The sequence below is a fragment of the Anolis sagrei genome, chromosome 10 (assembly GCF_037176765.1).
Source record: "Anolis sagrei isolate rAnoSag1 chromosome 10, rAnoSag1.mat, whole genome shotgun sequence".
Lineage (NCBI taxonomy): Eukaryota > Metazoa > Chordata > Lepidosauria > Squamata > Dactyloidae > Anolis > Anolis sagrei.
This window is the reverse complement of record NC_090030.1, coordinates 31,291,496-31,316,721: the sequence shown is the minus strand read 5'-3', so window position 1 is coordinate 31,316,721 and position 25,226 is coordinate 31,291,496. Positions and strand designations below refer to the sequence as shown.

The window sequence follows — 25,226 nt, the reverse complement described above, 5'->3', positions numbered from 1 at the left end:
CACCGGCCTCGCAAGTGTGGCTGGTGGGGACGAGGGACAGGGCCTTCTCGGTGGTGGCCCCACGACTCTGGAACTCTCTCCCTCTGGAGGCCAGAACCGCCCCATCCACCCTAACATTTAGGAAACGGGTGAAGACGTGGCTGTGGAGTCAGGCCTTCGAGGAATGAGACAACAACATAGGACTCTGGATGGAAGTGGATATAGATCCATCTTATTAGGACGACTGACCACTGTAGTTTTATATTTAGTGTTTTTAAAGTTGTTTTGTAATTTGTGATATATGATATTTTAATGAATGTATATGTTTTTATGGCTGGAAACCGGGCTGAGTCCCTCAACGAGGTTGAGAAGCTCGGTATACAAAACTGTGAAATAAATAAATAAATAAATAAATAAGGGGACCTCTCAGAGACCAGGCCTCCCTTCTCCACTTGCTGTCCACGGTTGTGAAGAAAGGAGGACAGCCAATTCAAAGCTCCAGCAACAGCAAGGCGGTGGGTCAAAAGATGGTGGTCGACTGTGTCAAATGCTGCTGTGAGATCCAATAACACAAGCAGTGCCGACCCGCCCTGGTCAAGCTGGCATCGAAGGCGATCCGTGATGGAGACCAGCACAGTCTCTGTCCCGTGCCCAACACGGAAGCCGGACTGAAAGGGATCTCGTCTGGCTGTGTCGTCTAGGAATTGCTGCAACTGCTCCGCTGCTGCCCTCTCAATCACCTTGCCCAGGAACGAGAGGTTCGAAACTGGGCGGGAACTGGAGGGAACCGAAGGATCTAAGTCTGGTTTCTTCAGCAGGGGAGAGAGAGACCACCGCCTCTTTTAAACCCTCTGGAAAAACTCCTTGCTCAAGGGAGCTGTTTATTAGGCTTGGGTAACTACGGATAAATTTGGTTCTAAACTCGTTTTGTTTTTAGGGGGCCCTTGCGTTTCATTTTTTTTAATAATTCCGAAATTTTCCTTTAAAAAATTTCGAAATTTACGAAATTTCGTAAAATTACGAATTGATTCGTTAATGGCGGACGAGATTGCGCAATATGCTAAAAAAAAAAACCTCCAAATGCGACAGGGGGAACTTCTGAAGCTTCCCTCTCCCTCTGTTGTTGACTGTTGTTGTTTGTTTTATCACACCGATAAAACAAACAGCAACTATAAAACTTGCACCAGACATGTGAAAATAATTACGAAATAATTACGAAATAATTACAAAATAGGTTCTTGTGGGTTTTTTCGGGCTATAGAGCCATGTTCTAGAGGCATTTCTCCTGACGTTTTGCCTGCATCTATGGCAAGCATCCTCAGAGGTTGTGTGGTCTGTTGGAGTTAGGACAATGGGTTTATATATCTGTGGAATGGCTGGGGTGGGGCAAGGAGCTCTTCCCTGCTGCAGTTAGGTGTGAATGTTTAGCTGATCACCTTCATTAGCGCCCAGACACGCATCAAGGAACATGAAAGGCACTGCAGACTCCTTCAACCAGAGAGGTCAGCCATAGCAGAGCACCTGATGAACCAGCCTGGACACAGCATATTATTTGAGAACACAGAAATGCTGGACCACACCAACAACCACCATGTCAGGCTACACAGAGAAGCCATTGAAATCCACAAGCATGTGGACAATTTCGACAGAAAGGAAGAGACCATGAAAATGAACAAAATCTGGCTACCAGTATTAAAAAACTCTAAAATTATAACAGCTAAACAACAGAGAGGAAAAAACCAGGCACAGATTAACACCTCCCAGCAACAGATTTTCCCAGGCTCAGGCAGGCCTTCAAATGCTAATGAAGGTGATCAGCTAAACATTCACACCTAACTGCAGCAGGGAAGAGCTCCTTGCCCCACCTCAGCCATTCCACAGATATATAAACCCATTGTCCTAATTCCAACAGACCTCACAACCTCTGAGGATGCTTGCCATAGATGCAGGCGAAACGTCAGGAGAAATGCCTCTAGAACATGGCTCTATAGCCCGAAAAAACCCACAAGAACCTAGTGATTCCAGCCATGAAAGCCTTCGACAATACAATTACAAAATAATTTTGAAACAATTTCGAAACAATTACGAAATAAATTGAAAAAATTGTTTCGAATCTAATTTACTCCTCACACTATTCCTGCATGGCTCAATATTGGATCGTAAACTAATTTAAATATGAATTAATAACGAATTACGAAATTAACGAATGAAACCGCCCAAGCCTACTGTTTATGATCTTCAACAGAGGGTCGCGTAATCCCTCCAAGCAGGATTTCACCAACCAAGAGGGACACGGGTCGAGGGAGCAAGTGGTCGGTCATAGAATCATAGAATCATAGAATCCAAGAGTTGGAAGAGACCTCATGGGCCATCCAGTCCAACCCCATTCTGCCAAGAAGCAGGAATATTGCATTCAAATCACCCCTGACAGATGGCCATCCAGCCTCTGCTTAAAAGCTTCCAAAGAAGGAGCCTCCTCCACACTCCGAGGCAGAGAGTTCCACTGCTGAACGGCTCTCACAGTCAGGAAGTTCTTCCTAATGTTCAGATGGAATCTCCTCTCTTGTAGTTTGAGCCTATCGACAGCCCCTGCGTCCAGCGGGATGAAACGGTCGAGGACGGGCCCAGCAAGTGGCCACGGAGTCTCAAGTTCTCTCACTGTATCAATTGTGGCAGGAAGGTCCCGGCGAAGTAGCGAGATCTTGTCTGCAAAATAGCTCTGAAAATTCTCAGCTTTTAAACAGGGGCTGGGTGGCCTTCTGTCGGGGGTGCTTTGAATGCAATTTTTCTGCTTCTTGGTTGGACTGGATGGTCCATGAGGTCTCTTCCAACTAAGAGATTCAATGATTCTATGATTCTATGACTGACTCGAAAGGATGGAAGTTGTAGTTCACCTTGCCTCAAGAGCACAGAGCACTGTGACCCCCTTAAATAATGGATCTGGACCAGATTTGGCATGCAGAACCCCCATGACCAGGTTTGGGGGAACTGACCTTGATTTATAGGTGTTGTAGTTCACCTACATTCAGAGAGCACTGAACCCAGCCGATGACGGATCTGAACCAAACTTCACACACAGACCCAACCTGACCAACTGTAAATACTGGCAGGGTTTGACTGCCCTTGGCATATGCAAGTTGTAGTTCACTCTTATTCAGAGAGCATTGAACCCATCCGACGATGGATCTGGACCACACTTGACACACAGACCCAACATGACCAACTACTGGCAGGGTTTGGGGGTGACTGCCCTTGGCATATGGGAGTTGTAGTTCACCCTTATCTAGAGATCACTGAACCCAGCCGACAATGGATCTGGACCAAACTAGGCACACAGAGCCAACATGACCAACTGTAAATACTAGCAGGATTTGGGGGTGACTGCCCTTGACATATGGGAGTTGTAGTTCACCCTTTTTCAGAGAGAACTGAACCTAGCCGATGACGGATCTGGATCACACATGACACACAGACCCAACATGCCCAGCAGTTTGGGGAGAACTGACCCACAATTTTGGGAATTGCAGTTCACTTAGTACATCATTATGTATTTTCTAATCGGAGCATTCATAAAAAACGTAATCAAAGAGTGGCTTTTTCTAATAAATAGTGTTACTAAATGATATAATAATAATAATAATAATAATAATAATAATAATAATAATGTATTGTTGAAGGCTTTCATGGCCGAAATCCCTCAGTTCTTGTGGGTTTTTTCGGGCTATATGGCCATATAGCCCGAAAAAACCCACAAGAACTGAGTAATAATAATAATAATAATAATAATAATAATAATAATAATGTATTGTCGAAGGCTTTCATGGCCGGAATCACTGGGTTGTTGTAGGTTTTTCCGGGCTATATGGCCATGTTCTAGAGGCATTTTCTCCTGACGTTTCGCCTGCATTTATGGCAAGCATCCTCAGAGGTACCTTGCCATAGATGCAGGCGAAACGTCTGGAGAAAATGCCTCTAGAACATGGCCATATAGCCCGGAATAACCTACAACAACTCATATAATATAATAATTATATATAATAATAAATGATATAATAGTGTTATGAAATGAAATAATAATAAAAGAATGATGATAATAATATAATAATTATATATAATTATAATAAATGATATAATAATGTTACTAAATGATATGACCTAACACCTCAAAAGAAACAATGCCTTTTCCAAATCACCCAGGGCACTGCCAAGTACCCAAGCTAGTATGTATATATTGATAAACTCTGTTATCATTCCATGGAGTTTGGCTTTCTATGCCTTCGTTTTGGTGCATTTCCCCGCAAGGCATGTTGTGCCCATTCCGTCAGAACCATCTGCAAAGATTCAGGTGGCGCTAATCCTCCCCAAATCCTGCCCATTCTCTCAAAGCAAGGATATGTTTGGCAGATGCAGAGCCCTCCTTCCCAGGCTTTGCCACCTGCAGACTCATCCAATGCTGTTGATTTGCATTTGGCACATAAATTATGGTCTCTGTTAGCTTAATGAAGATAACATTCCAAAGGAGCTGGGATACGGTCTAAAAAGCCATATAAAATTAATGCAGACCCAGATGGCAATAGGGCGAGTGGTCGGAGCGCATGAGCAGCACTCTTTCCCTACCATTTCAAAAGCTTGCCTATGTCTTGCATTTGGGATGTGCTGCAAAGCAACATGTTTGCTTTGTGAGTTGGGAATGTTTAAGGTAAATATCTGAGGTCATTTAAAATGGAGGGAGCTTCTAGCAAGGATGGTGTATGCAAAGAATTGGAAATTAAAAGAAATACCATCGATAGTCTGTAGAACAAGCCCTATGAGGAGCGGCTTAGGGAACTGGGCATGTTTAGCCTGAAGAAGAGAAGGCTGAGAGGAGATATGATAGCCATGTATAAATATGTGAGAGGAAGCCACAGGGAGGAGGAGGGAGCAAGCTTGTGTTCTGCTTCCCTGGAGACTAGGACGCGGAACAATGGCTTCAAACTACAAGAGAGGAGATTCCATCTGAACATGAGGAAGAACTTCCTGACTGTGAGAGCCGTTCAGCAGTGGAACTCTCTGCCCCGGAGTGTGGTGGAGGCTCCTTCTTTGGAAGCTTTTAAACAGAGGCTGGATGGCCATCTGACAGGGGTGATTTGAATGCAATATTCCTGCTTCTTGGCAGAATGGGGTTGGACTGGATGGCCCATGAGGTCTCTTCCAACTCTTTGATTCTATGATTCTAGTAGATTGGCAACATAAAATATTAGAAATAATGAGCATGGACAGGCTTTCCTATTGGATAACACCAAACTATGGTTTACCTAAAAGTTTAAAAACATGTAATGTGAGTAGATCAATAAATACTAGGCATGGTTAGGTTTGGTCGGAATCTTCGTAATTCGGAATAAATTCGGAAAGATTTGCTTTTTGAAGCGATTTCGAACTTTTTAAGGAAACCGGAAGTCCCTTTGCCCTTCCGAAGCTTTTCTCGCCATTTCTGTTACAAAGTAATAAGTGAGTCGGAAATAATTCAGCTTTCCCCCTGCTTCTGGTCTTGAGCCTGGGAAGCATTTTAAACCAGACTGGATGGATCCCCTGCCTTTCCTCTCCCCTGGTCTCGAGCCTGGGAAGGGTTTTAAACCAGATTGGATGAATTTCCTGCCTTTCCTCTGCCCTCACTTCTGATCTCAAGCCTGGGAAGTGTTTTAAACCAGACTGGATGAATTTCCTGCCTTTTCTCACCCCTCGCTTCTGGTCTCAAGCCTGGGAAGCATTTTAAACCAGACTGGATGGATTCCCTGCCTTTCCTCTCCCCTGGTCTCGAGCCTGGGAAGAGTTTTAAACCAGATTGGATGAATTTCCTCCCTTTCCTCTCCCCTCACTTCTGGTCTCAAGCCTGGGAAGCATTTTAAACCAGACTGGATGGATTCCCTGCCTTTCCTCTCTCCTCACTTCTGGTCTCAAGCCTGGGAAGCATTTTAAACCAGACTGGATGAAATTCCTGCCTTTCATCTCCCCTCACTTCTGGTCTCGAGCCTGGGAAGCATTTTAAACCAGACTGGATGGATTCCCTGCCTTTCCTCTCTCCTCACTTCTGGTCTCAAGCCTGGGAAGCATTTTAAACCAGACTGGATGAAATTCCTGCCTTTCATCTCCCCTCACTTCTGATCTCGAGCCTGGGGAGCGTTTTAAACCAGACTGGATGGATTCCCTGCCTTTCATCTCCCCTCGCTTCTGGTCTCGAGCCTGGGAAGCATTTTAAACCAGACTGGATGGATTCCCTGCCTTTCCTCTCCCCTGGCCTCGAGCCTGGGAAGAGTTTTAAACCAGATTGGATGAATTTCCTCCCTTTCCTCTCCCCTCACTTCTGGTCTCAAGCCTGGGAAGCATTTTAAACCAGACTGGATGGATTCCCTGCCTTTCCTTTCTCCTCACTTCTGGTCTCAAGCCTGGGAAGCATTTTAAACCAGACTGGATGAAATTCCTGCCTTTCCTCTCCCCTCACTTCTGGTCTCGAGCCTGGGAAGCATTTTAAACCAGACTGGATGGATTCCCTGCCTTTCCTCTCTCCTCACTTCTGGTCTCAAGCCTGGGAAGCATTTTAAACCAGACTGGATGAAATTCCTGCCTTTCATCTCCCCTCACTTCTGGTCTCGAGCCTGGGGAGCGTTTTAAACCAGACTGGATGGATTCCCTGCCTTTCATCTCCCCTCGCTTCTGGTCTCGAGCCTGGGAAGCATTTTAAACCAGACTGGATGGATTCCCTGCCTTTCCTCTCCCCTGGTCTCGAGCCATGGAAGTGTTTTAAACCAGACTGGATGAATTTCCTGCCTTTCCTCTCCCCTCGCTTCTGGTCTCAAGCCTGGGAAGCGTTTTAAACCAGACTGGATGGATTCCATGCCTTTCCTCTCCCCTGGTCTCGAGCCTGGGAAGAGTTTTAAACCAGATTGGATGAATTTCCTCCCTTTCCTCTCCCCTCACTTCTGGTCTCAAGCCTGGGAAGCATTTTAAACCAGACTGGATGGATTCCCTGCCTTTCCTCTCTCCTCACTTCTGGTCTCAAGCCTGGGAAGCATTTTAAATCAGACTGGATGAAATTCCTGCCTTTCATCTCCCCTCACTTCTGGTCTCGAGCCTGGGAAGCATTTTAAACCAGACTGGATGGATTCCCTGCCTTTCCTCTCTCCTCACTTCTGGTCTCAAGCCTGGGAAGCATTTTAAACCAGACTGGATGAAATTCCTGCCTTTCCTCTCCCCTCACTTCTGGTCTCGAGCCTGGGAAGCATTTTAAACCAGACTGGATGGATTCCCTGCCTTTCCTCTCTCCTCACTTCTGGTCTCAAGCCTGGGAAGCATTTTAAACCAGACTGGATGAAATTCCTGCCTTTCATCTCCCCTCACTTCTGGTCTCGAGCCTGGGGAGCGTTTTAAACCAGACTGGATGGATTCCCTGCCTTTCCTCTCCCCTGGTCTCGAGCCATGGAAGTGTTTTAAACCAGACTGGATGAATTTCCTGCCTTTCCTCTCCCCTCGCTTCTGGTCTCAAGCCTGGGAAGCGTTTTAAACCAGACTGGATGGATTCCCTGCCTTTCCTCTCCCCTGGTCTCGAGCCTGGGAAGAGTTTTAAACCAGATTGGATGAATTTCCTGCCTTTCATCTCCCCTCACTTCTGGTCTCGAGCCTGGGGAGCGTTTTAAACCAGACTGGATGGATTCCCTGCCTTTCATCTCCCCTCGCTTCTGGTCTCGAGCCTGGGAAGCATTTTAAACCAGACTGGATGGATTCCCTGCCTTTCCTCTCCCCTGGTCTCGAGCCATGGAAGTGTTTTAAACCAGACTGGATGAATTTCCTGCCTTTCCTCTCCCCTCGCTTCTGGTCTCAAGCCTGGGAAGCGTTTTAAACCAGACTGGATGGATCCCCTGCCTTTCCTCTCCCCTGGTCTTGAGCCTGGGAAGTGTTTTAAACCAGACTGGATGAATTTCATGCCTTTTCTCTCCCCTCACTGCTGGTCTCGAGCTTGGAAAGCATTTTAAACCAGACTGGATGGATTCCCTGCCTTTCCTCTCCCTTCACTTCTGGTCTCGAGCCTGGGAAGCATTTTAAACCAGACTGGATGGATTCCCTACCTTTCCTCTCCCCTCACTTCTGGTCTCGAGCCTGGGAAGCATTTTAAACCAGACTGGATGGATTCCCTGCCTTTCCTCTCTCCTCACTTCTGGTCTCAAGCCTGGGAAGCATTTTAAACCAGACTGGATGAAATTCCTGCCTTTCATCTCCCCTCACTTCTGGTCTCGAGCCTGGGGAGCATTTTAAACCAGACTGGATGGATTCCCTGCCTTTCATCTCCCCTCGCTTCTGGTCTCGAGCCTGGGAAGCATTTTAAACCAGACTGGATGGATTCCCTGCCTTTCCTCTCCCCTCGTCTCGAGCCATGGAAGTGTTTTAAACCAGACTGGATGAATTTCCTGCCTTTCCTCTCCCCTCGCTTCTGGTCTCGAGCCTGGGAAGCGTTTTAAACCAGACTGGATGAATTTCCTGTCTTTTCTCGCCCCTCACTTCTGTCCTTGAGCCTGGGAAGCATTTTAAACCAGACTGGATGAATTTCCTGCCTTTCCTCTCCCCTCACTTCTGGTCTCGAGCCTGGGAAGCATTTTAAATCAGACTGGATGGATTCCCTGCCTTTCCTCTCCCCTCGCTTTTGGTCTGGAGCCTGGGAAGCGTTTTAAACCAGACTGGATGGATTCCCTGCCTTTCCTCTCCCCTGATCTCGAGTTTGGGAAGTGTTTTAAACCAGATTGGATGAATTTCCTGCCTTTGCTCTCCCTCTTCTGGAGTAAAATAACTACTTTCAAAGTAAAGACCACCCAATGAAACAGAAAATAACACTTTCAAATCCTTAAGGAAAGATTTGGAAGGTCTCAGAAGTTTTGGAAGTTTCAAAAAGTTTTGAACATTTTTTTCTGTGAAAATCGAAATTGACTTCTGAATCGAACCACTAGCACCCCCACAGCCTCCAAAGAAGGACCCTCCACCACACATTCTACAATGGAGCGCTGTGTCGATGGAATTAGAAAGTAAAGAATCGGACTTGGGTCTTACATCATGCAGCACCTTCTCCTTCTCCACCGGCACCTCGTCAAAGGTCTTCACACTCAGCGGCCGATTCTTGGTGTTGATGCTGGGAATGAGAAGGAGAACAATCAAAGACAAACCAAAACAGAAGAGCAACTTCCTTGAAATGCGGAATGAATACAGGACAATGAAGGATGCAAGTGGTTGCTTTACTTGGCTTCCAAGGCGCTCCAGCGATGAACACAGTCGCTCACGTTCTCTTCCGAGATGCAGACCTTGGGGTTGGACTCTCCATCTGTGCACAAGGTGATGTTGAGGGGGATGTAGTCCTTCCCATCCTAAAAGTATTAGCATCAAGGAGGAAACAAGGCAAACTAAGACTCATTCTGTTTGCTCCGCTTCAGATCTCTCTCCCCCCCCCCACTCCTAATAAAAAAGAATTTATAGTTAGGAATTATCAGAAATATTTTAAAAAATAACTAAGTATTTTTAATTACAAACATGTGAGTCGTGCACCTCAGTGGGAGAAAGGCCTCGGTTTGAGAGAGCCCTCAGTGTGAGAAGACCGAATTGTGAATTACAGGAATATTTAAATATTTGAACACCACTACCCCCACTCCTAATAAAAAAGAATTTATAGTTAGGGCTTGTCAGAAATATTATTAGTAGGCCTCAGTGTTAGTACACCTCAGTGGGAGAAAGGCCTCAGTTTGAGAGAGCCCTCAGTATGAGAAGACCTCAGTGTGAAGTATAGGCATATTTAAATATTTGAACACGACTAACCCCCCCTCCCAATAAAAAGAATTTATAGTTAGGGATTGTCAGAAATATTGTTAGGAGGCCTCAGTATAAGAAGGTCTCAGTGTTAGTGCACCTCAGTGGGAAAAAGGCCTCAGTTTGAGAGAGCCCTCAGTGTGAGAAGACCTCTGTGAAGTATAGGAATATTTAAATATTTGAACATCACTACCCCCACTCCTAATAAAAAAAAGAATTTATAGTTAGGGATTGTCAGAAATATTGTTAGTAGGCCTCAGTATAAGAAGGCTTCGGTGTTAGTGCGCCTCAGTGGGAGAAAGACCTCAGTTTGAGAGAACCCTCAGTGTGAGAAGACTGAAGTGTGAATTATAGGAATATTTAAATATTTGAACACCACTACTCCACTCCTAATAAAAAAGAATTTATAGTTAGGGATTGTCAGAAATATTGTTAGTAGGCCTCAGTATAAGAAGGCCTCAGTGTTAGTGTGCCTCAGTGGGAGAAAGGCCTAAGTTTGAGAGAGCCCTCAGTATGAGAAGACCTCAGTGTGAAGTATAGGAATATTTAAATATTTGAACATCACTACCCCAACTCCTAATAAAAAAGAATTTATAGTTAGGGATTGTCAGAAATATTGTTAGTAGGCCTCAGTATAAGAAGGCCTCAGTGTTAGTGTGCCTCAGTGGGAGAAAGGCCTAAGTTTGAGAGAGCCCTCAGTATGAGAAGACCTCAGTGTGAAGTATAGGAATATTTAAATATTTGAACATCACTACCCCAACTCCTAATAAAAAATAATTTATAATTAGGGATTGTCAGAAATATTGTTAGTAGGCCTCAGTATAAGAAGGCCTCAGTGTTAGTGTACCTCAGTGGGAGAAAGGCCTCAGTTTGAGAGAGCCCTCAGTATGAGAAGACCTCTGTGAAGTATAGGAATTTATAGTTAGGGACTGCCTGATGTCCCTAGGGAGCGAGTTCCAGAGTCGAGAGGCCACCACCGAAAAGGCCCTCTCCCGTCCCCACCAATCGCGCCTGTGATGCTGATGGGATCGAGAGCAGGGCCTCTCCATATGAATGAAGAGATTGTGTGGGTTCGTATATGAAGATGCGGTCACACAGGTAAGCGGGTCCCAAACCGTTCAGGGCTTTGTAGGTAAGAACCTGCACTGTGAATTGGGTCCAGAAAATGAATGGCAGCCAGTGGAGCTCCTTGAACAGGAGGGTTCCCTGTAAGGAGCCCCAGTTAACAACCTGGCTGCCGTCCGTTGGACCATCTGGAATTTCCGAGCCGTTTGCTCTGTAAACTCTAGCGCCCCTCTTCCAAAGTTTTAGATTCTTTGGAGCGAATGCCATGGTAAAGAAGAGCTCACTCTTGGTTCGATCCTCTTGGAAATTGGCCCCTCTCCAGGACTCAAATTATTTCCCCTATCGCTTCTCATCATACTTTCTCATCCCCAAAAATTATACTCCCCCCCCCCCCCCCCGGCCTCCTTTAACTCCAACTTCACCGAGTCTCTTTGTCTTGCTGAGTGCAAAAGGACAAGAAGAAGAACCTGGAGAGAGGAGATTATATAAACGCTTTGCTCCGAAAAAGGAAGGAAGAAAACCTTGATTGAGCCGTCATGGAAGGCAATTATGTAATGGCTTTTTAGTGGGGCACAAAAGCCTTTGATGTGTAAGGAAATGTCTGAAAGCACTGATGGGTTTTGACGGTTTGGTGCACGAACGTGTCCCGGGGAAGAGGAGAAAAAGAAAAACCTGATATTCCTTTTCCGGATGTTGGAAACTAATTAAAATCTATTTGTACGCTAAAGAGCCGCTCTTCCTCCAGGGAGTGAATGAAGCTTTTGGAAATCATTGGACACGACTTCCCCACTTGTCACGGGCGGATACGACTGGGTTTCTGAAATGTGATGCGCTTCCAGCCAAAGATACGAGTCCTCTGTGCTTTCAGCACCACGATATAACCATATAATGAAATGCAAAGATACAGAATGGGGGACGCGTGGCTCGAGAGCAGGATGTGTGAAAAAGATCTTGGGGTCCTCATGGACAACAAGTTAAACATGAGCCAACAATGTGATGTGGCGGCAAAAAAAGCCAATGGGATTTTAGCCTCTATAGTGTCTAGATCTAGGGAAGGCATGCTTCCCATGCTCTATTCGACTTTGGTTAGGTGGCTCTAGGTAATTTTCAATGGTAAGCAAACAGTATTTTGGTGCCCCCCCCCCAACCAATCACTGATATACATTTTCTGTTTGTCGTGGGAGTTCTGTGTGCCATATTTGGTTCAATTCCATCATTGGTGGAGTTCAGAATGCTCTTTGATTGTAGGTGAACTATACATCCCAGTAACTACAACTCGCATATGTCAATGTCTATTTTCTCCCAAGAGCGCCTGGGCAAAATCAACTATACTGCAAATGCTTACTTTGCGTAATGGGTTGAGCCGCCCCTGGTTAGACCACACCTGAAATATTGTGTCCAATTCTGGGCACCACAACTGAAGAGAGATATTGACAAGTTGGAATGTGTCCAGAAGAGGGTGACTCAAATGGTCTGGAGAACAAACCCTATGAGGAGCAGCTTAAAGAGCTGGGCACGTTTACCCTGAAGAAGAGAAGGCTGAGAGAAGACATAGCCATGTATAAATATGTGAGAGGAAGCCACAGGGAGGAGGGAGCAAGCTTGTTTTCTGCTTCCCTGGAGACTAGGACACGGAACAATGGCTTCAAACTACAAGAAAGGAGATTCCATCTGAACATGAGGAAAAACTTCCTGACTGTGAGAGCTGTTCAGCATTGGAACTCTCTGCCCCAGAGTGCGGTGGAGGCTCCTTCTTTGGAAGCTTTTGAACAGAGGCTGGATGGCCATCTGTCAGGGGTGCTTTGAATGCAATTTTCCTGCTTCTTGGCAGAATGGGGTTGGACTGGATGGCCCATGAAGTCTCTTCCAAACTCTATGATTCTATGAGGCAGGTGTAAATGTTGCAATTTTCCAGTTTGATTAGCACTGAATGGCCTTGCAGCTTCAAAGCCTGGCTGCTTCTTGCCTTTGTTGGGAGGTGTTAGGTAGTCCTGATAGTTTACATTAAGATACTACGTGTACCCACCATGTGTTGCTGTGGCCAACCTTCCCTCCCTTTTTCTCTTCTCCTTTCTTTCTCTCCTTCCTTCTCTTCTCTCTTTCCTTCCTTCCTTCCCTTATAGTCTTCCCTTCTCTCCTTCCTTCCATCTCTTTCTCTTCCCTTTCTCCCCCCCCTCCTCCTCCCCATTCTTCCTTCTCTACCTATTCTTGGACTGCAACTTCCAGTCCTCCTGATTGATCTACCTACCTACCTATCTATCTCCATCTAATCAATCTATCTATCTATCTGGAATAGGAAATTGGAAATTGGGATGCTGTCAATGAAATCCAAGGAGAAGAAATCTTGCAGCTTGGAAGCAGTGCATTTGGATCATCCTCCTCTCCTAAAAGGCCTAGTCTAGGGGATGCTGGGAGTTGTAGTGTTGATATGCTATTTTGTTTGCCAAGGGGAGTCGATTTTGTGCATGTGCTGTAGTATCTTTTTGATTTTTTGGCTTTTTACGTCCCTTCCACTGTTTTTCAATGTTTTTATGAGTGATGGTCAGTCATTGGCCTGATAGGTGTCTTGTGGCCAAATTTGGTGTCAATTCGCCCAGTGGCTTTTGAGTTATGTTAATCCCACAAACGAACATTACATTTTTATTTATATAGATTTGCATGTGCATATATATGGTCCAGCGCATAACGGAGTGAATTTTTCAAAATGGGGCTCTTTTGGGGATATGTCGTGAGTCTTCAGGGATTGCAAACAGAGGTCTAACTGTAGCCTTTGAGCCCAGTTTTCCCTCTTCTGACTTCAACTCTACCTGCTGGACATTTGCCTGCAGAAGGTCTCCCAAACGCTCCACAAGTTCGGTGAAGGTCGGTCTCTCTGTTGGGACGCCATGCCAGCAATCCAGCATAGTCTGGTAGCTGCAAGAAACAAGCAGAAAGGGGGTGGAAGAGCCCATTTTAAAGCCAAGTTTCCCTTAAAAATACCTGATCACATTGAATAACGAAGCATCAAAAGACATAAATAAACCTCTTTTGCTGAGACCCAGCATCGGGGTTGCGTAGCAACAGTCAACACCAGGATCAAATTAAGATATTACTCCTGGGTGGAATCCTGTTCCTTTTTAATTTTAGATTCCATCAATCCATGCATTAGATTCAGTAGCTTTGCATGGGCAAATAGACCAAGATGTTCCATAAATCCAAATCTGAGACTTATGTTGATGATAATGGTGATGGCTGAATTTATGTCCTGCTTTTATGTCTTAAGGATTAAAATAGAACTTTTGGCTCATATCCAAACAAACTAAGACAGTATTGTCAAAGGCTTTCATGGCTGGAATCACTGGGTTGTGTAGGTTTTTTTTGGGGGGGGGGGTATATGGCTGTGATGAATCTAACCTTTTGCCAGGAAGGCCGAGGCCTTGAAGACAGTAGCTGACATGTTGAGAGATAGGCAGGAGAGCTAAGAGGCAAGAGGGAAGAGTCAGCCGACTCCTGATTGGCTAGAGCAGTCAGGGGAGGAGTTAGGTTTGAGAGGGAAAAAGGCTGTGTCTTTTGACAAGCTGGAGAGAAGAGCTTTAAACATCGTAGAGTGAAGAAGTATTTTAGGAAGAGGGAGCTGAGAGGAATTTAGACAGGGAGAACTTTTGAAGTGAGCCTTGAGGGTTAGAGCATAGGAAAGGCAAAGGTTCCTGGTTCACTGTACAGAGTGAAGGAAAGCCTATTTTGCTCTGTGAGGCAGTCAGTGGGCTGTTCTCAAGGACACACTGTGTCAGTGTAGTGAACAGTGTGAAGCAAGGAACTCACAGGAAACAAAAGTTAAAGTCTTGAGAGAAGACTGTTTGTCTAACCAGCTAAGCCTCAGTAACCGCATTAAGCTTTTGTACCACTCTGATTAAGAGTTGATTTGTTCACCAAGTTTAAATAAACCTGTTTCTAATTTCATCTTTAAACTGGTGTCTGCCTCGGTCTGTGAAACTCATTAGATCTCAGCTAGCCTAAAGAAAACTAATTTTCAGTCCAGTCAGCAAAAGAAGCAGTTGTTAAAGAAGAACTAAAGGCTTTAATATATTTTACCTATTTCACATTCACACTTATGTTTTCCTCAGACATTAATTGAGGTGGTGGCGGTGAATCTACCTAATACATCGGTCATTTACATCATTAGCACAGTTGGTCACTTAACAATATTACTGAGGTGGGATAGGAGAGTCTTTCCCCCTTGCTATAGTCATTTATCATCGTTAAAGTAGTGTCCAGCTGAACGTTAACGCTTCACACTGGTGATTAGAGGTGGTATTGCTTGTACTCCCTGCCCAGTGTGTCGCTGATCTCCGTTATATTGGTGGCAGCAGTGGGATTGGCTTGTCCCCCCTGCCCAAGTGTTCGTTGATTCTTTATAATGGCCATGTTCTAGAAGCATTCTCTCCTGATGTTTCGCCTGCATCTATGGCAAGCATCCTCAGAGATTGTGAGGTCACAAGTATTCAGATTTGGGCATATCGGGTATTTGTGCCAAATTTGGTCCACTGAATATCAGATCCTGCATATCAGATATTTACATGACAATTCATAACAGTAGCCAAATTACAGTTCTGAAGTAGCAACAAAAAATAATTTTATGAGAAGTCAGCCATAGCAGAGCACCTGATGAACCAACCTGGACACAGCATATTATTTGAGAACTCAGAAATGCTGGACCACACCAACAACCACCATGTCAAACTACACAGAGAAGCCATTGAAACCCACAAGAAGCATGTGGACAATTTCAACAGAAAGGAAGAGACCATGAAAATGAACAAAATCTGGCTACCAGTATTAAAAAAACTCTAAAATTAGAATCATAGAATCCTAGAATCATAGAGTTGGAAGAGACCTCCTGGGCCATCCAGTCCAACCCCATTCTGCCAAGAAGCAGGAATATTGCATTCAAATCATCCCTGACAGATGGCCATCCAGCCTCTGCTTAAAAGCTTCCAAAGAAGGAGCCTCCACCACACTCTGGGGCAGAGAGTTCCACTGCTGAACGGCTCTCACATTCAGGAAGTTCTTCCTCGTGTTCAGATGGAATCTCCTCTCTTGTAGTTTGAAGCCATTGTTCCGCGTCCTAGTCTCCAAGGAAGCAGAAAACAAGCTTGCTCCCTCCTCCTTGTGGCTTCCTCTCACATATTTATACATGGCTATCATATCTCCTCTCAGCCTTCTCTTCTTCAGGCTAAACATGCCCAGCTCCTTAAGCCGCTCCTCATAGGGCTTGTTCTCCAGACCCTTGATCATTTTAGTCGCCCTCCTCTGGACACATTCCAGCTTGTCAATATCTCTCTTGAATTGTGGTGCCGAGAATTGGACACAATATTCCAGGTGTGGTCTAACCAAAGCAGAATAGAGGGGTAGCATTACTTCCCTGGATCTAGGCACTCTGCTCCTCTTGACGCAGGCCAAAATCCCATTGGCTTTTTTTGCCGCCACATCACATTCCTGGCTCATGTTGAACTTGTTGTCCACGAGGACTCCAAGATCTTTTTCACACGTACTGCTCTCGAGCCAGGCATTGTCCCCCATTCTGTATCTTTGTATTTCATTTTTTCTGCCAAAGTGGAGTATCTTGCATTTGTCACCGTTGAACTTAATTTTGTTAGTTTTGGCCCTTCATCTCTCTAATCTGTCAAGATCGTTTTGAATCCTGCTCCTGTCCTCTGGAGTATTGGCTCTCCCTCCCAATTTGGTGTCGTCTGCAAACTTGATGATCCTGCCTTCTAGCCCTTCATCTAAGTCGTTAATAAAGATGTTGAACAGGACCGGGCCCAGGACGGAACCCTGCGGCACTCCGCTCGTCACTTCAAATTAGAACAGCACAACAACAGAGAAGAAACAAACAAGGACATCTAATCACCTCTCAACAAAAAATTGCTCCAGGTACTGCCAGGCAATCAAATGCTAATCAAGGTGGTCCGTTGAAACATTCACACCTAGCTCCAACAGACAAGAGTCCTTTGTCCCACCCTGATCTTTCCACAGATATATAAACCCTTTTCCTAGTTCCAACAGACCTCACTACTAGGCTTGGGTAACAACGGAAAAATTTGGTTCTAAACTCGTTTCGTTTTTAGGAGGGCCCTTGCGTTTCGTTTTTTAAAAGAATTCCGAAATTTTCCTTTAAAAAAGTTTGAAATATACGAAATTTCGTAAAATTACGAATCGATTCGTTAATGGCGGACACGATTGCGCAATATGCTAAAAAAAACCCTCCAAATGGGACAGGGGGAACTTCTGAAGCTTCCCTCTCCCTCTGTTGTTGACTGTTGGTGTGATAAAACAAACAACAACTATAAAACTTGCACCAGACATACGGAAATAATTACGAAACAATTACGAAACAATTTCGAAACAATTTTGAACCAATTATGAACCAATTACGAAACAATACGAAATAAATTGGAAAAATTGTTTCGATTTTTAATTACTCCTCACAGTAGTCCTGCATGGCTCAATACTGGATCGTAAGCTAATTTAAATACGAATTAATAACGAATTACGAAATTAACGAACGAAACCGCCCAAGCCTACTCACTACCTCTGAGGATGCTTGCCATAGATGCAGGCGCAATCGCGTCCACCATTAACGAAGTGATTCAGAAATTTCGGAAATTTTTGGAAAAATTTGGAATTCCGAATTGAACCACCAGCGCCCCCGCCCCCTACATTCGAAATGAGTTTTGAACTATTTTTAAAAATCAACCAAGCCTAATGCTTACATTTCTGGAGTCGAATATTCCGGAGACCTCATCCGGGTCCCTTCTTTGAGGCGCCGGCAGAAGTCCTCATCGATCTGCAGCCCTGGATAGGGGGAGGCCCCTGAAAGCAAAATAATCAAAATATTAATGTTGGTTTACTTGTAACAGCAGAATGGATGTAGTCCAAGGAGAACTGCCCAAGATCACCACAACAAGAGGAACTGTATTAAGGGGTTGTGGCATTTGGAAGGTTTCCAACCAATTGTGTAGCCTGTTGTTGACCTTTGCAACCCGAAAGACAGTTGCATCTGTCAAGTAGGAAAATTAGGTACCACCTTAAAGTGTGGGGAGGATAATTAACTAATTTATGAGGCCATAAAGAAGACTCCAGCAAAGCATTCCAGTGGGAAGCATGCGGGGAATGCGGAAGTACTTCATCAGCGTCGCAGATGGACGATGAAAGCGACAGCTCCCCTGGCAGCCAGAAAAAGTTAAATAGCCTCTGTGTATGTCTGTATATGTTATTTATTTGTCGTGTCAGAACAACCAGTCTAACAGAACAAAGCAAACAAACAGAAAAGTTTGTTTTTGATGTTCTGCCACTGTCGTTATTTTTGCTTTTGTTGATTTGCTTAGTTATTGTGGAGTCATGTTATTTTGCTCATTGTCTGATTTGCTTTGTTATTGTGATGTTACGTTCTTATTGTATTGTGTTTTGAGGCTTCGGCCTGTGTAAGCCGCATCGAGTCCTCTGGGAGATGCTAGCGGGGTACAAATAAAGTTAATAATAATAATAATAATAATAATATAAAAGTACACAACTTGTGAGTTTGGTAGCTGGTTAAATGTCCTTTGACCAGTATCTGGCCACTTGGAGTGCCTCCGGTGTTGCCACAAGAAGGTCCTCCATTGTGCATGTGGCAGGGCTCAGGTTGCATTGCAGCAGGTGGTCAGTGGTTTGTTCTTCTCCACACTCGCATGTCGAGGATTCCACTTTGTAGCCCCATTTCTGAAGGTTGGCTCTGCATCTCGTGGTGCCAGAGCGCAGTCTGTTCAATGCCTTCCAAGTCGCCCAGTCTTCTGTGTGCCCAGGAGGGAGTCTCTCATTTGGTATCAGCCATTGGTTGAGGTGCTGGGTTTGAGCCTGCCACTTTTGGACTCTCGCTTGCTGGGGTGTTCCAGCGAGGGTCTCTGTAGATCTTAGAAAACTATGTCTAGATTTAAGTCGTTGGCGTGCTGGCTGATACCCAAACAGGGGATGAGCTGGAGATGTCTCTGCCTTGGTCCTTTCACTATTGGCTGCTACTTCCCGGCAGATGTCAGGTGGTGCAATACCGGCTAAGCAGTGTAATTTCTCCAGTGGTGTAGGGCGCAGACACCCCGTGATAATGCGGCATGTCTCATTAAGAGCCACATCCACTGTTTTAGCGTGGTGAGATGTGTTCCACGCTAGGCATGCATACTCAGCAGCAGAGTAGCACAGCGCAAGGGCGGATGTCTTCACTGTATCTGGTTGTGATCCCCAGGTTGTGCCAGTCAGCTTTCGTATGATATTGTTTCTAGCACCCACTTTTTGCTTGATGTTCAGGCAGTGCTTCTTGTAGGTAAGAGCACGGTCCAGAGTGACTCCCAGGTATTTGGGTGTGCTGCAATGCTCCAGTGGGATTCCTTCTGTATACGTTGTAAGTCAAAAATTGTATACGTTGTAAGTCAAATGTTTGCCATATATTTGTACACTGTATTCCGCCCTGAGTCCCCTGCGGGGTGAGAAGGACAGAATATAAATGCTGTAAATAAAATAATAATAAATAAATAATAAGGTTGAGAAACACTGTTCTAGATGTTCCTGGATAAGAACTCCCATCGTTCTTTATACCTGGCAGTGCTGGTGAGCGTTGATGGGAACTGCAATCCAAGGATATCTGGTGTTTGCAATTCCCCAGTCTTGCTTTAAGAAGTAGAACAAGGTTTTGAGTTTTGTTGCTTACTTCCAAGTGGAAGCAACCTTTCTCTCTTGAGGTTCCCTGGAGAATGGCCGATCTGAATGTTCAAACCTTCCTTTGCCCTGACAGTCACATTAGTCTGGTTGGTTTATTTGTGTGATTTTCTAAGGCTTCCCTGTCATATCCATGGAGCTGTCATTCTCCACAATGGGTTGCCTGCAGGGCCTCTAAAAACATCAAGGGACTTGGGCGTTGCATTGCTTTGAGTCTCACTTACAAAAGGAAAACAGGAGTCATTATTATTATAATTTATTTGTCGTGTCAGAGCAACCAGTCCATTATATTACATTTCTAACAGAACAAAGCAAGCAGACAGAAAAATACACATCTTGTGAGTTTGGTAGTTGGTTAAATGTCCTTTGACCAGTATCTGGCCACTTGGAGTGCCTCTGGTGTTGCCGCAAGGAGGTCCTCCATTGTGCCTGTGGCAGGGCTCAGGATGCATTTCAGCAGGTGGTCAGTGGTTTGCTCTTCTCCCCACTCGCATGTCGTGGACGCCACTTTGTGGCCCCATTTCTGAAGGTTGGCTCTGCATCTCGTGGTGCCAGAGCGCAGTCTGTTCAGTGCCTTCCAAGTCGCCCAGTCTTCTGTGTGCCCAGGAGGGAGTCTCTCATTTGGTATTAGCCATTGGCTGAGGTGCTGGGTTTGGGCCTGCCACTTTTGGACTCTCGCTTGCTGAGGTGTTCCAGCAAGTGTCTCTGTAGATCTTAGAAAACTATGTCTAGATTTAAGTCGTTGGCATGCTGGCTGATACCCAAACAAGGGATGAGCTGGAGATGTCTCTGCCTTGGTCCTTTCACTATTGGCTGCTACTTCCCAGCGGATGTCAGGTGGTGCAATACTGACTAAGCAGTGTAATTTCTCCAGTGGTGTGGGGCGCAGACACCCTGTGATAATGCGGCATGTCTCATTAAGAGCCACATCCACTGTTTTAGTGTGGTGAGATGTGTTCCACACTGGGCATGCATACTCAGCAGCAGAGTACCATAGCGCTAGGGCAGATGTCTTCACTGTATCTGGTTGTGATCCCCAGGTTGTGCCAGTCAGCTTTCATATGATATTGTTTCTAGCACCCACTTTTTGCTTGATGTTCAGGCAGTGCTTCTTGTAGGTCAGGGCACGATCCAGAGTGACTCCCAGGGATTTGGGTGCGCTGCAATGCTCCAGTGGGATTCCTTCCCAGGTGATCTTCAGAGCTCGGGATGCTTCTCTGTTCTTGAGATGAAAGGCACATTATTATAATAATTATATTAATATTATTATTATTATTATTATTATTATTATTATTGGCAGGAAATTGCTGGAAGAAGCAAAGACCACCAGCATTGAAGCGATGGTCCTCCACCATCAACTCCTCTGGACCAGCCACATCTGGATGCCCGACCACCGTCTCCCAAAGCAGTTGCTCTACTCCGAACTCAAGAACGGAAAACGGAATGTTGGAGGACAGGAAAAGTGATTTAAAAATGGGATCAAAGCCAACCTTAAAAACTTCACTTCACTTCACTTCACTTCACTTCACTTCACTTTATTTCTTAATTAGTCGCTCTCCACCAAGGTGCTCTGAGTGACTTACAGTCTAAAATAGCATTTACACAATATAAAAACATTCAACATAAAAACATTCAACAGTGACTATTCGGCAAATTAGAATCTGGTTACTTAAATGCACAACCAAACAGCCAAGCCTTTACAAAAGGTCGCAACTCTGGAGGCTATGAGTTCCACAGAATTGGAGCATATGTCGGAAAAGCTCTACGATGCCTTGTAGCTTCCAGGTGTCCCTCCCTTGGGCCCGGGATGTAGAGGAGATTTTCCTGGATGGATCGAGGTGCCAACGGATGGAGAAAAGGAATGAGGCGGTCCCTAAGATATAAAGGTCCTTGGCCATTTTGAGCTCTAAATGTCAGGATTAGGATCTTGTAAGAGATCCGATGTTCTATTGGTAGCCAATGCAGTTCTTGCAGAATCGGTGTAATATGGAATCTTATAGATGATCCCGCTAGCAGCCTGGCTGCCGCATTTTGGACCATCCGAATCTTCTGGGTTGTTGACTTCGGAAGGCCGGCATATAAGGCGTTGCAATAGTCCAACCTCGTGGTGACTATTGCGTGGATTACTGTTGCCAATGCTTTTACCGAAAGGTCGGATGCCAATTTCCTTGCCTAGCAAAGATAAAAAAAGGCCTGTTTACTTATGGAAGTGATTTGGGCCTCCATCGTCAGCGATGAGTCCAACACAACCCCTTTAAGGCTTTTAGCAGTGGCAGACAGAACCAGAGCGTCCCCATCGAAATCAGGCCGAGACTGGGTTAATTCTGGCGGCTGGTTGGGCCAGAGGAACTCCGTTTTTGCAGGATTCACTTTGAGTCTGCTCGCTCGGCAACTCATCTGTGCCGTCGCGCTTGGGGGCTATTAGTCTTAATGAAGGAGGGATGGACGTGGCACTTTTCCCCCAAGGGATTGCTTCTTGCCCTCCTTTAGGAAACTGGAACTCCCAAAAACCCAAAACGATGTAAATTGCTCAAAATAAGTTTTATTTATCACAAAGTCATTTCTTCAAAGCAATGAGCTGGAAAACTTTAGAGGGGTGAAGGAAAAATATAAGTTACAGTCTCAATGAGTCCTGGGTCCAAGGGGTTTGAAGCTGAAAAGCCTCAGCAAGTTTCCTCTTTCCTCAATGGCTGTGAATGCCGGAGCAAACCACAACCCCAGTTCAGATGGCCTATGTTTTGAAGATTCAGGATCTTCCTTTGGTGCCAAAAGAACCGGCTTGAAGGCGCCTGGGTCTCCTCAATAATTGTCCAGGACGATCTGGACATAAAGCATGAGTCCCAGGGGTAAAAAACCTCAGAACTGGTGCTAAGAGGTAACTTAAATCAGGGTCTTTAAGAATGAAGTCTCTTACTCACGTCCATATGGCAGGACCTCTGATGGCAGAATGAAAAGAAAAGGAAGTTCTCCCTTCTGCGGAAAGAGGTGCAGGAAGAGGTGGAGCCAAACAGTACTGATTGACAGCTACAAGCAACCAATCCATACAACTGTACATAAACATGGTAAAAGGGGCAGGATTAAGCATAATACAACAGTTTAAATCTTGCAACTAACAGTTCTATACATAGGTGGCGCCACTCACGCCGTCACATCATCACTGCTTCCAAACACAGCTTGAAGTTCTCAGGAATCGCGGTGGTTATCCCAGGTTCGAGACGCAAGCGTAGCTGGGTATCATCTGAATACTGGTAGCACTCTATGCCAAAGCTCCGCACCAGTCCAGCAAGTGGTCGGACGTAGATGTTAAATAACAGGGGCGAGAGGATGGCACCCTGGGGAACTCACTCCACAGCCAAGGCAGGAGCTCTCAGAGCTTTGGCCTCACCACTCCACCCTCTGTCTCCGGTCTCGTAGGAACGCATTGAACCATCTGAGGGCCAAACCTCGTACACCAGACAGAGCCGATCGATGAATCAGCAAGTCATGGTCCACGGTGTCAAATGCAGCTATGAGGTCCAAGAGTACCAATAGCGCTGATCCGCCTCGGTCTAACTGACGACGAATTTTGTCAGTAATAGCTACCAAGACAGTCTCTGTCCCATGACCTGAGCGAAAGCCTGATTGAAAGGGGTCCAAACCCGCAGTCTCATCTAAGAATTGCTGTAACTGCCCCGTCACTGTCTGTTCAATCACCTTGCCCAACTGTGGAGGAGTTAAGAAAGGTGGAGGAATTACTTTTCATTATATTTGGGGTGACACCTTCTTCTGTCAAGAATTCAATGACTGCACGTTGCTTAAGTCGCATTGACCGACCATCTGCACAGGGTTCATACTTCACACTTTAACAACACAACCATTCAATACTAAGGCTTCCCACCAAAATGGAACTGTAGAGGAGAGTCTGCTGAACAAGCCAGTACCTGCCGCATACCAGTACTGCCATTTGTTGAGGAGTTACGAAGGTGGAGGCATTACTTTTCATTACATTTGGGGTGACACCTTCTGCTGTCAAGAATTCAATGACTGCACGTTGCTTAAGTCGCATTAACCGACTGTCTGTGCAGGGTTCCATACTTTGCACTTCAGCAACACAACCGTTCAATGCTTCCCGCCAAAATGGAACTGTAGAGGAGAGTCTACTAAAGAAGCTAGTACCTGCCGCATACCAGTACTGCCATCTGTTGAGGAGCAACGAAGGTGGAGGCATTACTTTTCATTCAACCTTCGTATGATTCTATGAGGAAATGTTTGCATTCTAACTGGGACAAACCGGGTTGTTTTTTGGGGGGCAGGAATGTGCCGGATCACTCCATATCAGCACAATTGCCAGAGGCCCCATTGTGACGTGGGATGAGAAAGCCCTGCTTCCCTCTCCGTTGTTGTCCTCTGAATGCAGATTGTTCTTCCGAAGAGACTGGGAGCCCATCCAGGCCTGACCTGGGCTTTGGCTCCCTCTCCTTTACGCCTCTTTAATGGAGGAATTGGGGCAGGAAAGGAACCCGCTTCCTGACAAAAGCTTTAGAGATCATTATTGGACGAAAAGGCAAAGGCTCGCTCTTGTTATGGGGCAAACAGGGGCTGTGTCGTCCCGTAATTGCCATTTTATGGAGCTACGCCAGACCGCTGGCTTTGCAAAAGATTTCAGAAAGAAAAGACAAAGAGGATGAAAACTCAGGGATTTTTCATCACTGGAAAAAAAAAGACTAAACCAAGCATAGCTGTTTATGATGTGCCTTTGAGTTGGCTCGGACATACGCATAACCTATCTGAAGCAGTCAGAAGCCAGACCTTGAAACTGCTAAGCCACTGAATGCTAATCAAGGTGGTGAATTGCAACATTCACACTTGCCTCAAACAGACAAGCATTCTTTCTCCCACCCTGGACATTATTCCACAGTTATGTAAACTTCACTTGCCTACTTTCCAACAGACCCCTCTAAGGATGCCTGCCATAGATGCTGGAAGCAGCCAGGCTTTGAAGCTGCAAGGCTATTCAATGCCAATTGCAACATTCACACTTGCCTCCAACAGACAAGCATTCTTTCTCCCACCCTGGACATTATTCCACAGATATGTAAACTTTACTTGCCTACTTTCCAACAGGCCCCTCTAAGGATGCCTGCCATAGATGTTGGAAGCAGCCAGGCTTTGAAGCTGCAAGGCTGTTCAATGCCAATGGCAACATTCACACTTGCCTCCAACAGACAAGCATTCTTTCTCCCACCCTGGACATTATTCCACACACATATAAACCACATTTTCCTAGTTTCCAACAGACCTCACAACCTCTGTGGATGTCTGCCATAGATGCAGGTGAAACATCAGGGGAGAATGCTTCTGGAACATAGCCAGATGGCTCAAAAACTCACAACTACCCAATGATTCTGGCTATGAAAGCCTTCGACAATATATTATTTATTTATTTATTTATTTATTTATGGCGCTTATATGCCGCCCTTCTCACCCCGAAGGGGACTCAGAGCGGCTTACAATATATATTTTCATACAATATATTATATTATTAGCAAAGTACAATATCAGTATATATTATAAATTGCACTATACCATTATATTGTAATATTATTAGTAATATTACATGTAATTAAATATATAATTATAATTATAATATTGAATTA

At 45.1% G+C, this 25,226-nt stretch overlaps 1 protein-coding gene across 2 annotated transcripts in view; it reads right to left on the bottom strand.

The window, feature by feature from the left end:
• Positions 1-25,226, bottom strand: part of LOC132763093 (vascular endothelial growth factor receptor kdr-like) — a 290,667-nt gene that overhangs the window by 22,872 nt on the left and 242,569 nt on the right. For both annotated transcript variants that reach the window (XM_067471671.1, XM_067471670.1), the window contains 4 exons: positions 17,616-17,715; positions 13,671-13,776; positions 9,238-9,362; positions 9,052-9,130 (listed from right to left, as the gene is read on the bottom strand). In XM_067471671.1, the coding sequence (XP_067327772.1) occupies positions 9,052-9,130; positions 9,238-9,362; positions 13,671-13,776; positions 17,616-17,715 (410 nt within the window). The remainder of the gene's footprint in view (positions 1-9,051; positions 9,131-9,237; positions 9,363-13,670; positions 13,777-17,615; positions 17,716-25,226) is intronic.